The sequence below is a fragment of the Trypanosoma brucei genome, chromosome 2, assembly GCF_000002445.2.
Source record: "Trypanosoma brucei brucei TREU927 chromosome 2, complete sequence".
Classification (NCBI taxonomy): Eukaryota; Euglenozoa; class Kinetoplastea; order Trypanosomatida; family Trypanosomatidae; genus Trypanosoma; species Trypanosoma brucei.
In genome coordinates this window covers 516920-530504 of record NC_005063.2, presented here as the reverse complement: position 1 = coordinate 530504, position 13585 = coordinate 516920, and the positions used below count along the sequence as shown (strand labels likewise).

At 51.2% G+C, this 13585-nt stretch overlaps 1 protein-coding gene across 1 annotated transcript, besides 3 other annotated features; it reads right to left on the bottom strand.

Annotated features, from left to right (window-relative positions):
* Positions 1–13585: part of a sequence feature (sequence corresponds to BAC RPCI93-10C8) that runs on past both edges of the window.
* Positions 159–225: a microsatellite.
* Positions 311–10600, bottom strand: Tb927.2.2650 (hypothetical protein, conserved; the record flags this gene model as incomplete). Its single annotated transcript, XM_946467.1, has 1 exon — positions 311–10600. One exon carries the CDS (start codon positions 10598–10600, stop codon positions 311–313), a length of 10290 nt encoding a protein of 3429 aa, XP_951560.1.
* Positions 4954–4987: a microsatellite.

Genomic DNA, 13585 nt, shown 5'->3' with positions numbered 1-13585 from the left:
TTGGCATCCCTCTCCCACAGTAACCCCGTGGTGCTACATACCCAAACACATACATACACAGTGGTTCGAGGATAGCGTAAAGACTCGTCTTTGCGAGACTTCAACCGGGGATCACACCCCTACCCGGCAAATGCCTAAAGCAACTAAAAGAACGCAGCACATACGTGTTTGCATTTAAATACACAGACACATGTACATAAATATATATATATATGTACGCATATAATCCCTTGACGCAGCATCATATCACCTCAACAAACGCTCAATACCGACCTTACACAGCGGACTTGTGCCTAACTGACGGTTCTGTTCAACAAGGGAGGGCATCGATTGCCTCGAGGAATTGTTCGAAGATTGCAAGGGGCAACGCTGGGGGCAACTTCTTCCGGTGTTGCCGCCAGAGACGTAGCAGTGGATGACCGCTAACCGACGTTGCAAGAAAGACGCCGTACGCTTCGATGGCCCTGGAGTTACTGAGCATAATGGAGTAATACACAAGCTCCTCCACCAACCAAGAAAGGTCCACTAATAACCCATGAAGAGCCCGCCAGCAGTGGGAGCGTTGAGAGGAAGGCATTCGATCCTCCAACAAACTCACACGGTTATCCTCATCTCCCTCCTCCCTCCCCTCCAAACTGTCCTTCCGACCCGGATGCCCTGCGCCACTGACACTCTCATGACTGGCAGCTCCAGCAGTGCTACCACCACTTCCAACAGCGCCTCCATGAGTACTATCACCATTATTCCAATTGTTACCGAATCCGGAGCCGCGACCCGTCGTAGTCCCACCACTCGTGCCATCATTTACAGTTGGTGAAAGGAGAAACCCCTCAAGAGAGGCATGCTCCTGTATCTCTGGTAGAAGAAACTCTGATACTTCGGACAACACACGTGAAAACTCTTGAACAAAGCGGTACAGCCGCTTTTCGCAGTTGAGTCGGCGCGACAACTTGATCGACTGCGAAACAGGGTACACCGCTGCCACCGCCGCAGCTGACAAGGACGAGGCGGAAGGTCCCTGAACAGTCGTGGACGGGAAAAAGCAAAACTCCACTCGAACGTGTTCACTTGGGTTGCGGACATTGAGTAGCACGCCATGCTCAGACAACGGTTGCAACAAAGTATCCACATCACAGTTAGCGGTATCATCACCGTTGCCGCTGTTATTTCCCGACTTACTCCAGTTGTACAAGGAAGCAAGCCGCGAAATGTCAAGCCGAACGTTAAAAAACGCGGTCGCCCCACCTGCAATAGTAATCAGAGCACAGCCTGGGTCCTCCCCTTCTTGCTCAGTCGGAACTTGGACAACGAGCACGGGTGAAGCGGTCCGGAACAAAATTAGAGACTCCTGAGGGTTAAGATTAGTCACCGCAAGGGCAACCGTGTAGTTCTCCACCTGAGTGAAAAGCTGCTCCCTCTGCACGGAGAAAGAAGGTCTACAGACACGGAAGTATGTCTTAAACACGTATCGTGCGTCACGGGCCTGCTTGCAAGTCAGCACCACCTCAGCCTCACCGGATGCTGAAAGACCCCCTGGTAACTGTAGGTGATCACACACCAACAAAAAGGCCACCTTCAGTCGAGACTTTGGGTCAACAACAAAGTATCGCTCGCCACGCATCGCCGACACGCTGTGTAAATGACACACGAGAAGTCGGACGGAACACCGGGGATGAGAGGCACCAGGCACGTTACCGGAACCCCTGTCACCATCATTGTAAGCTCCGCGTTGTTCCTGCTGCTTGCTATCCTCCTCATCGGCTTCCTTCGCGGTGCGTGGGCCAGTTTTCAGATCAACGTCGCGGCCACCTGCGGTATCGGAGATATTGTTCCTCATTATTGCTGAGCTCACCTCCTCCCCCGGAGCACTTATGTATTCCATGCGCATCGACTTCCCCACACTCACAGGGAACTCAAGAGGAACAGAGGAGCGGTTCACAATCTCAAGGGCCACGCGGGCACGGTGAGTTTTGTCCCCAAAGAGCCTCCCAACGAAAATATCTTTCTCCATTCCGCTAGAGAGACGCTGCCCATTGGAAGTAAGAATTTCAAACAGACCCTCCCCCGCAGTGGGAAGGAACACCTCAGCATTCAATTTCAACAGGATTAGCTTTCCAGGGGTGATACCACTGCTGATGCTCACGTGACCAACGAACGAACCAGCATCTGTGGAGAGAATGTTGAGCCGAAGTGGTTGGGTCTCCCCAGGTTCCAGCACAGCGGTGGAAACTGGAAGAAGCAACCATGGCTGTGGGCCTTGGGAAATGACAGCAACGGCATACTCAACCGCACCGTCACTGAGGTGATTAGTGATAGTGATGTCTGTAGTGGGCACGGAGTCCTTGCTGAAAGAAAAGCTAGAGGTGTACACCCCCGTGCAGTCGCGCACTTCGGTGCAGTTGCCGCTAAGGGAGAGCACAGTGTGGGACCGTGTGAGCTGCGAAGAGAGGATCTCGGGGCGGTCAGGTTTAACATCGGGTGTTACATCCAACGGGTTGCTCCCGGGTGGGGCAGCATTCCCTACTGCAGTGTCCTCCCTGTCTGCTGCAACCCCCTTCTCTCCTTCCGAGATGTTGTCCTTTACGGCTTTGTAAGAAACGGAGCCAGAATTTCCACTAGCCAAAACACCAGAGGAATCCGCACGTCGAAAGGGTTGCCTGGTAAGTTGTTCTTGCTGCTTTTGTTGCTGCTCCTTCTCTCGGTCGTTATCATCTGCCGGCGCAAGTGAGATACGAACGGCAGCGAAGCTGCACGCAACGGCTTCATCAAACAGGGCCAATCCAGCGCCCTGTTCAACACTCGATTTGTTACGCGCTCTGTCTATGCAAAGCAACACCCGCACACGCACGGTATTCTGAGGAGATATCGGCATTATTACCGTTGATTGTGAGGCGGTACCAGGGGACTTCACGTTTGTTTGCGGTAATTCTGGTAGATGAGCACTACTAGAAACTGGTAGGGACGCCCGTGAGTCATTTTTCGTACATACATCAGCAAGGTTAGCACCGTCACCGTAACCAATGTCACTGCTGGCGAAATTATTGCTATTTCCCGTCGCAGAGGCATCATCCGCAGACATCCCTGCCGTATCCTTGGATCCTTCACACGATACGCACTGAAGAACGACACCGTCGTGATGTCCACAATTTAGCAACGGGGTGATGGAAAGCCTTACAACGTGCTCCTGGCAGAGATTTGAGACAACCAACTCACCTTCATAAACGTACATCGCCTCGGGAGCTACTGTCGCCGTCCCCACATGTGCTACTGCAGTTGCACCGTCCACGGCGGATCCCGAAGTCAAGGAGCACCGTGGCCGGAGCACCAGTTTGGACGATACCTTGAAAGTGCAGAACGCGCTAAGTGAACTAAATATTTGCACCTCCTCATCACCTCCCGTCACCTCATTCGAGAAGTGGAGTGTTCCTAACCACATCGTTTGGGATACCGCGGAACGTTGCGACTTTAACTCCTCAAGCTTGGTGAATGTTAGGCCCTGTCTCTCGCGAAGAATATCGGCCGTGTGTTTATGCTTTCGCTGCCCGAAGAAAACACCCGCCAACACTGGAAAATCCTCCTTAACAAGTACGCAACGCAACCGAAATTGTTGATGATCCTTTGAGCAAACCACTACGCCCCTTCCTGGGACTGACGGCGCTGCAGGATTGTCTGCGGCACAACCACAACCTGCATTCAGCGGACCTCCAGCGCTGCCCGCCACACCCACAGCGGGTAAAGCGCCCCCAGAATCGGCACCGACCGGAGTTATTCCACCAGTATTCGAGCCCGTGCCCACAGCGCCAGCCGTTAACCCACTGCCATTGTTGCTCCCACCGTTGCCAGGGGCTCCACCACTGTTAACAGACACACCAGCGACGCTGTCGCTGTTGGGATTGGTGTTTCCAGCCATGGCCAGCAGTGGCACTTGGCCAAATATAACGCTCTGCAGGGTGGAAGAGGCGTCATACTGCAGTGCCTGAAGCTGAATAACACCTTCAAGCTCTGGATTCACAACTGCCCGTACTCCAACCTCAATGTTTGGCTCTACGGCCGTCATTGTGATTTTTGTTTGAGAGAGAACGGCCGAAGTAGCGGTGGATATGTCTTCCAAACGAAGCGGTTGCATCGACAGCGACTCCTTGCGGCCATCAACGACTCCGTCCCATGAAAGCCTAAACGACTTTTGGTAGTATTGGCCCGTGACGCAGACAACCATGTCATTCTCTGGATTCTGTTCATTCACGAAGTAAACGGAAAGACGAAATGGCCCCTCAGACTGGATCAGCTTCGGAACGAGCACAGCCTCCACCACAACGGTTTGACCAGGAGGTACCGTCACACGGTTGCTCGCAAACCTCACCGTGGGTTCACACTCCACGCTTAAGTTCAAAGGCAAAACAAAAGAAGAGTTCACCAACCGTATTGATATGGCATGATTTAGGTTGTTTCCATCCTTTCTCTCCGCACGTGGTGCAGTGGCTGTTGATATTTCAGCTTGCCGTCGCAATTTTGGGACATCGACTTCGTTTTTGCACAATACATCAGTTTGCTTCGCAGGGACTTCCGCGGTGGATGACGTTAGCGGACTACTACCCACGTGGCCCTTATTCACAACAACAACGCCCAGGTCAATAACGGATGGTTCCACGCGGCCTTCGCTCACCGCGAAGTTAAGCAAAAACTTTGGTACGAGAACGCACTGCTCCGCCATTGGCAAGGGCCGCACCGCCGAGAACATCATGTCATTAAATGGAAAACCTGTCGTTTCCTCCACGACTTGACCAACGTAGATGTACGCTGCGACCTCCACTGTTACCAGCTCGTGTCGCAGCAGCCGCTGCTTCTGCTTTAGAGTAAACGGCGGAGTCGATGTAAGCGTCCACGCGACCGCCTGTGTGTGACGCGCATCAAGCAGCAGACGACCGCGGGTATACGAATGTGAAAGCGGTTTCATCTCCGCCTCGGCCTCCGTCTCTGTCTCCGTCTCAGCCAAAGAAGAGGGATAAGAATCGGGTGGAGAGGGCAGGTACATAGAAACGAAGCCATCTTCGTGATACGGTGGCACTCCCGACAGCTGCAAAGTGGTATCAGGATGCCCGAAAACAAATGGGGCGCTGCTCCTTGCTATAAGAATGAGGCTCCTCATGCTGTTGTTTGTCACATGCATGGCGGTGCTAACCACGGGGTTATGGAGGCGAAACACACCGCCCTCCCCACATACAACAGCAGCGGTGGGGAAAGCTACGACACCACAACCATCCTGAGCACATCCGGGATGAACCGCGGTTGAATGCAGCAGCGCTTCTCCCTGCATCTGGACTTCATATGGGACGACGCTTACTGATATCGCTTCATCAAGTCTCAACACATTAAGTCGCACACTCAGCGTCTTCTGCTTGCAGCTAAGATTATGCAAAGATATCGACTCACGGACAAGTCCCGGAGTCGGAATATGCAACGTTATGGGCACATCAACCTTACCACCCGGGGGGAGGGTAATTTCGGGAATGCCAATGCCGGTAAGCGGCATGGAGGCAACCAACCGAGCCCGCACCTCAAAGCAGTCGGAGGGGTTCCACACAGTTAGAGTGGTTTGGGCCTGATGACAGTGAGGAGCCACGGAGCCCATATCGATAAATGATTCACGCAACACCAGTTCACCGCTGCCAATGCGTGCAGACACGCGGACAACGGAATGCGCGAGAATAGCATAACCGCACTGACCTCCGTGAATAGGGTCACCACTATGCCCACAGTCGAGGCCCCGGGTAGAGACTATAGCCTCAATGAGTATGCCGGCGGTCACCACTCGACTTGCATGCTTTCGAGAATGTTCGCTTGGGCGAAGCTGCACGTAAACTTTAAGTTTCTCGGAAAATGAGCACCTAACGGGGTTTTTCAGTGGGACGCTACATTTGGCGTCCTCGAACAGTCTGACAAGTGCCGGCCTAGTTGATCGAATAAGTAACGCATGCGGCCGGCCTACATGGCTACGCACAGCAAACGATTGGACGTCCAAAAGAGCAGTGTCACATGGCAGGACGATGTCGCGCATGCTCAAAGTGCTTGGAGCCACTTTAAGCAGGCATCCATCATCCACTGGCGATGGATTAAGGCTCACCACGAGGTAAGTCACGTTGCCCTCGTCCTGAAGGTTTGCGACGGGGATAAAGTAGCGTTGCGGACCACCGCTACTCGGTGTGCACTGAACGTTGATGGAAAGCGGCTGTCGCGAGTGGAGAGCACCCCTCCGTCGAGAAAACCTGAAAGACGCATCCAAAGTTCTTACTGTCGCTCTCAACGTAGAGCAAGGCCCTGAAAGGGCCGACATTTCTTCACCAACAACCCTGGCGGTCGCCATGTGGCTAACAGCCGCTGATCCCTTACAAATCTCACGGTCATCCATAGCTCCACAGGCATCAACCATGGCATCCATACACCCACCGTAGCTACCGCTGGTAACGACACCGGGGCCGCAACATCGAAAGGGCTCAAGTACTACAATCGAGGTGTCCATAGTAGTGCGCACGTAAAATGTAAAATCACACCGTTCTTGCACAACGCAGTTGTTTAATGAAATCATTGGAAAGCACATGAAAGATGATACTCCCACAACATCACCCAGCTCAAGTGATATAAACGAGGTGGAATCACACTGTGAGGCTGGTCCTGGTCGCGTCAGTTGTGCGGCTCCTCCTGATGTTTCTGGAGGAGCCTGCATCGGCGATGGGTTGTCGCTCCCTGGACGTGACGGAGAACGAGGCGTCGGCGGCAGTATCCCCGGCAAATTTGCATCGGTGCTTGATCCTCCACCAGCTTTGCCCGCATGGGCCAACGGCCTCTCCCCTCCTACCACTGTTCCGATGTCTGCTTCCCCCTCTACACGCACAAGTGTTATATCGACAGGTATGGTTCTGCTTGCCTCCGTGTCGTTTGCCTCGTACAGCACAAAAGTTAAAATGCCACTTTGTGCTGCCGGAATGTGCTCAGCCGTCCGGGTGCATGTAATCCCCAGCACGAGAATAATTGATTCCCCAGCATTCATTTCGGATAACGCAATCCCATCCCGAAGAAGCATTGAGAGGAGCTCACCGTGCTCCTGCAACCGCACCTTGGAGGCTGCAAACTTCTCGTCCTCGCCTTCGGGGGTTTCACGGGGGGACTTCAAGTCCTGAAGTCGTTGTTGTTGGGGATCTCTACTCTTTGTGTCACCATCGTCAGGCTCAAGTGTGTTGATATCCACAACCTCGCCCATCAGTGCGCGTTTAAGCTCCTCAATCTGGCGCACTGCAGCAGCAACTTTATCAACCTTGTTCTTACGACGATATATCTTCAACTTTTGCTCGAGTTTCTCAATCTTTTCCTCCAGCTTCCGGGAAGAACCGGAAGACGCGCCACCCCGTTCCATCTCCAGCTGCAGCCGAACATCAATCCCCTCAAACCTGAAAAAACGCTCCAATGGGCAATGGGCATTTTCATTTCCTCCACCCACACTGCTGTTACTAACCGTGGTGTCAAGCTTCAGCCGCAAGGCACGGCGCGCGCTACTTGTGTTAGACACAGTGAAACGGGCTCCGACGCGAGCCACTTGGCGGCTACTATCGTCATTGCCAGCACCTCCGTTTCCCTTTCCCGCCACTAAAGTCGATCCTCTGACGTTTGTTGCGACGCCACTAGTAACCGGCTGAAGCATTGGCACGGAAACGAGACCAAAGCTCCACGAATCAGGGCTTACATCGAAAGTTTCGGCCTTAGTGACAGTAGCCTTTACAGTAATTACAACTTCGTTGCCAGGGTTGAGGATATTAACAAACTGAATACGTTCCTCAAGGCTCCCCTTCAGCCCCGGAGAAAAGGTTAGTTCCAGTTCTTTCGTAGCGAACGGACGAATGCGAAAGTAAATAGAATTGCGATCTGAGCCATCCACACGAATATAGCCAGCCATAACACTTCGTGACTTCGTCACGCGTAGAAGCAACAGAGAATTGCACTGATTGGTGATGGGCACCTTTGTAGACCTCCGCTCACCGACATTTACCTCTCCGAAGTGTTTAGCCCTCTGGCCGCCCAGTTCAAAGCGTGTGGAACAAACCCGGTACGAAAGCCGCATAAAACGCCGCAGTTCGACGTGCTCTATGCCTATATTAATACCATCCTCCTTTGTCACAGCGTCCACGCCGCCAATTGAATTTCGCAGAATACAGGCATACAAAGTGGTGCTGCCTCGCGGTTCCAGTACCACCGAACTTACAGACATAGCGTGGTTATTCAACGCACGCATTACTCCGTCTCGCACCTCCTCCGCACGCTCAGGTGCCAATTTACTAGCCGTATCCTCGCCGCCAAAGCAACAGCATGAGTGCAGCTCCACAGCAAGTGCCTCCCAGTCCGCCGACGGCATCCCCTCCAAACAAAATGTACCAATCTCCGCACCTGTCGTAGAAAGCTGCAGCTCGAGAGGATAGTTCACCCTCGACAGCAGCCTGTAGGCAACAAAAAGCGGAACACTTGCAATAGCACGCAGCGGTGCTGCACCACCACCGCTACGTTCATCCGCTTCAATACTGCTACCACCACTAGCCCCGTCCCTAGTTTTGTTCACTCCATCCTCGTAGCACAGGGGCCGACTCTCACACGTATAGAATTCATTATGAAGCTCCATGTCGGCGGGTTGCATGTTATTTGCCTCAATGGTTAATATGAGACGGTCCTCCGCAGGATTTGATACGTTTACAACAGTAAGCTGCTTGCAGTACGTTGGATTGACACGTTGTGGGGTCATCCGCAACGTCAAAGGCAGACTGCTCTGAGGCGCAATGGAAAACTCCCCGACTGTTTCAGGTGCGCCCGTTTCGGAGAGCCGCGCGGGCACCCCTTCAATAGAGACAATTTTACTTCGAAGCTGCACGTTGATGGTAGTTGGTAGTAGCGAAGGGTTCTCAATATGAAATGTGACCCGGCGTGTCTGGCCAACAGGACAGTCTCCGAAGTTGATATTAGTTAGCGGAGCCACGATGGTGCTCGTAAAGAGTGTCGCTACACACCGAACAACCACACGTTGCTCACGCCTGCTGCTATTGGCACCACTCTCATATCCTGTGATGACGAAATCCAGTTCAAACTTGAGGTTCGCGGTCCCTTTATACTCTGAGTCCGTGGACGCAACGTACATGACGCCAACCTGCAATGAGCCCTTCTGAGCTGCCATTACGAGCTCATCAGCAGGTACAATGTTATCGTATGGTCCTACGACAGCGGTGCTACTCTTCTTCTTGTCAGTGATCTTAACAGGGGTACTATTTTTTACGCTCTTTATGTCCTTCCCGCCACTAGCTTCACTTCTGGCACCACGAACAAGGGTTAGTACACCTTCGCAGTGCGGTGGCCGGGGGTTAAGCAAGCGCACCGTTAAATCTTCACGGCTAACATTGCAAATACTCACCTCCCGCACAACCCGCGTACCTCGGTACACAGCACCGAAGTCGAGGTAGGGGTCAGCCACGCTAACCAGGGGTTTCTGAAGGTGCTCAGGCACAACATTCACATTAACCGATATAAGCTCTGAGTTGCGTGCATCACGAAGATTATCACATTGAAGAACAGTGCGGTGACAAAACCGTTTCATTATCGCGCCACTACCGGCCAGTTCGGAAACAGCAGCAGTGCGGACGATGACAGTGAAATTCATCGAGGCATGGCCATCAAGCACTAACACCCGTCCGATCAGTGACACTTCGAACTGGTCTTCTTCACAGACAGTTAATTCAACGTTTTTGTGGGGCATCGTTTGCATACGAATGACGAGCTGCAGCGGAAGCGGTGAAATATTCGTTATTTTGAATCCCATCAGGTGCGTTCTACTGGGAGCCATCGTTGCCTGGAGCTCTGACACAGACACAGTGAATGCAGAAAGAAACACGGTGGCACTGAATGGGAGGGTCAGAGTCTCCGACCGGACGGCGGCGTGAAGAAAGCCGCGGTTGGCTGATGTAACTGTTTTGCTCTTTAACGTACCGTCCGCAGTGCGGGACAGCGGTGTAGGTTGCGAGGAAAATAGAGGCGAGCAGCCTTTGTCACCAGCGCAAAGCAGGGGAGACGGCGCACACGAGGAGGTGACGCAACCCACATCGTCGCTCCACGTTAGTGAACGCGCCGGGGTTGCTCTTGGGAGTGAAGTAGACGTCAGTTGAATGGTACCACTCACCAGTGTCGGTGCCGTACGCTCCACAACATTGGGAAATACCTCAGGATCGGGACTAAAGATAGCAATGATCTCTCGTGCTTCGTTCGGGTGAAGTTCAAGTAGTTCAATCAAATTAATACTATCGTAGGCAGCGTTGTAAAACTTCGGCGTTGGCCCTAGTGTGTCGGAGCATTGCCAAGATCCGTACATGCCACCACCATCAGCGTCATCGTCGTCTACTAGCAGTGCGTCGTCGCAAAGCTGGAAGCGGACGCAAGATGAATAAGTCGCAGCCGTCAACTTCACCGATAAAGATTCATGTGTGTCAGCGTTCTGAACACAGAAACGACAATACGCGGGTGTCTCATTCACCGCCAGCGTGCCAAACTGCAACTCACTCGGAGCAACTTTGAGCATCACGGGGGACGTTAAGTGGCTGAACGAAAAAGCGCCTATCAGCCCGGAAATAGAAAGGTACCCCTCCAGAGAATACCGTGAGCAATTCCTTGCTTATGGGCCACAGGCACGCCTGTTCAGAATGTGCAAATGCGGTAAACAGCTGTTGTATATCTCAAGCCAACAACTCCTCTTCCTCAACCAGTACAAATTCCTTCGACAAGATCTTTTAACACCAAACTGCGCTAGAGGCGGGTCCTATCGGGAAGCAGAACCCAATCTCCCCGAACTTTGACTCACACCTTATTGCCTCCTATCACAGAAAACGGGAGCTATTTCTGTTTGCACAAGGCCCCTGCTGTGAGCCACACAGCAATGTGCTTAATGAATGTAACAAGGTAAAGCAATGAAAGAGGTAGAAAATGTACATCAATGTTAACTTAAGTGTCTGGACTAACTTCAGGTGGACGCATACAGCAGGTGGATGTCACACGTTTGCAAAAAGGTATAAAAATGTGGAAATTGATTTCAAGTAACCCACAAATAGAGGAAATCAACCGCAGAAAGCCCTAGTGGAAAGAACGAATGAGTGAGAACGCATTTCCCAAATGGGCATCGTCGGCCACCCGTCCTCTGCTTTCATTGCGATCACCTTCATTTAGATAGCTTCATACCAACTTGATGTCGCCGTACTAGCCGTAACAAAAAAACGGTTGACAATGCTCCCTCGATTTTCGGAAAATGATATGCACAAATGAAGAAAGTGCGCTTCAACAATCGGGATGCGCACAGCGAAATAAGCAGTAAACCAATCTGACCTAAGGGAGTTGGTAACTGCCCCATAGTTACCGTTGTGTCCATTATCATTAACAAAGTATAGTGGCGGAGCAATAAACACAGTAACATATTCTCATAGACCTCTTCTAAACTGTCTTCATTGCTTCATCACTCGCATGCATCCGACTCACACAACCCAGCAACACCATGCTTCTTCTGCGCAAAACAACAAAACCGAGCAAGCCGATTAGTTAATGGACACAAACAAAAACACCTCCCTGATCCTCCCAACTACACGCCAAGCACACCATACTCTCAAGATATACCGACCTAACACAGCTCGTTAAAACGTAAAAGAAGAGCTAGATCCCAAATGACGGATGAACAAGCACAACCCAGTTAATCAGCCTTTTTTTTTGAAGAAAAAAGGCTTCAGGAAACGAAAGATATGTATCGGATGGACAAATTGTCGGTGACTCTCAAGCACCTGTGAAAAAGCGTCAGAAAACGAATAAAGTTACATCGAAAAGGCCCCCTCAACCAGCCCGTAAATACACGAAGAAAAAACTGGAGACGATATGCATAGCATATGTTGTAATGTCCGACAGAGCGACACTGCACGCTCGTGCAGTAAAGAAGAATAGTACAGAAACACGGACCAAGGGTAGCACAAAGTGCCGTTAATAAAGGCGCCACAAAGCTGACGCTGAACATTAGCGTGCCAGAAAGGAAGTTTCTTCGAAGCAACGGAGAGCAGAATTAAGTGGAACCCCACAAAGAATTAGGGTAGATGCAATCCGAAAGAGCCAAAAATAGTCGCTCAACTACTCTCCCCGGAGGCATCTTCTTCCCATTCTCAAACCCCACCGGCATCATCACAACAGTCTGCGTTGCACTCAAAGGGTCCACCAGCAGAGGAAAGTTAAAAAAAATCCCCGGAGAAACAAATAAAAAGAGGGAGTGCGAGCCAATAGATGTTACAGAAATTAGGATCACAATATAAAGAACAATACACGGAAGTACGATATGAGCCCTACGAAGGAAACTAACACGAAAGTCTTTCCCTCCGTGCAATCATCACACACACGCAGCGTCACGATGGGTTACTGCTCCCTCGGCGACGTCGGCCCATGCGAACAACAAAATCAAGAGACCACAAAGTATCAGCCACATTGAGCAACATCCTCCCATACGGAAATTAACAAATACAAAGCAACTTGACGGATCCCATAACATATTTTTACACCCCAACCATCACCCAGTGCTTCGCTACAGTGGCAAACATAAAGCACACAACCGATTCCAAGTATTACACCGTATCGGAGAACATAGGGAAAGCGTTACTACGAAAACAAAAGATCGTACCTATCTCACGAAGTACACTACACTGCCAAACAATGACCAAACATTACGAAGAGCATGTCTGATTCAAAAAATCAGGTAGAGCCGGCCGCTGGATGATCGGCACGAAGTGCGCACCGACGCACCTGCATCACCGAAATGCAAAAACAGGAACTAAGAACACAAGCAGAGACGGAAATGGAAATTTGTAAAAAGAATCTATACCGATACAAGTAAGGATTTCGATTCTATTGTCAAAGATAAAAAAAAAGAACAGCAGGCATATATATTACTATCGCGATCCACCAGTTGTGAAACGGAGATAACCCCGAAAGGTCCACGACCCATCTTACCAAAACTGGTCCTGTCGCCCCGTGCAACTTCCAACAGAGACGAGTGGCGCAGGAAACAGAAATAAGGGCAGTAGCCGAAAACAAAGATTACACGAATAACCATATCCCGTGCAAAGAAAAAAACGTATAAGACAACCCCCATTAGCAACCAAAACAAATTACCAGCAGGGCTCCCCGCAGTTGCCACGGTTACATAACTATACAAAAGAGTGGTGTGTGTAACCTCCATCACCTTTCAGTACAACCAAATACAACCACGGTCCGAGCGGAGAAATACCACTGGAAGAATATTGATGGAAAAGAAAAACAACGCCGTCGTCCATGTGCATGCAGGGAGTTGCAGCAACACCTCTTCTCGGTGCTGTTGGAACACAATAGAGGAAAATAGTCAGAGAAGGTGCGAAAGGAAGAAAGGAATTCACGAAAATTCCGAAAGCACAAAACAAGATACAAGCTTATACGTTTACTCCTCGGCATGTGTGTCCCGACAGCCGTCACCAGTTAGTGAAGCAAACGGGCCAGCAGCCGCAATCAC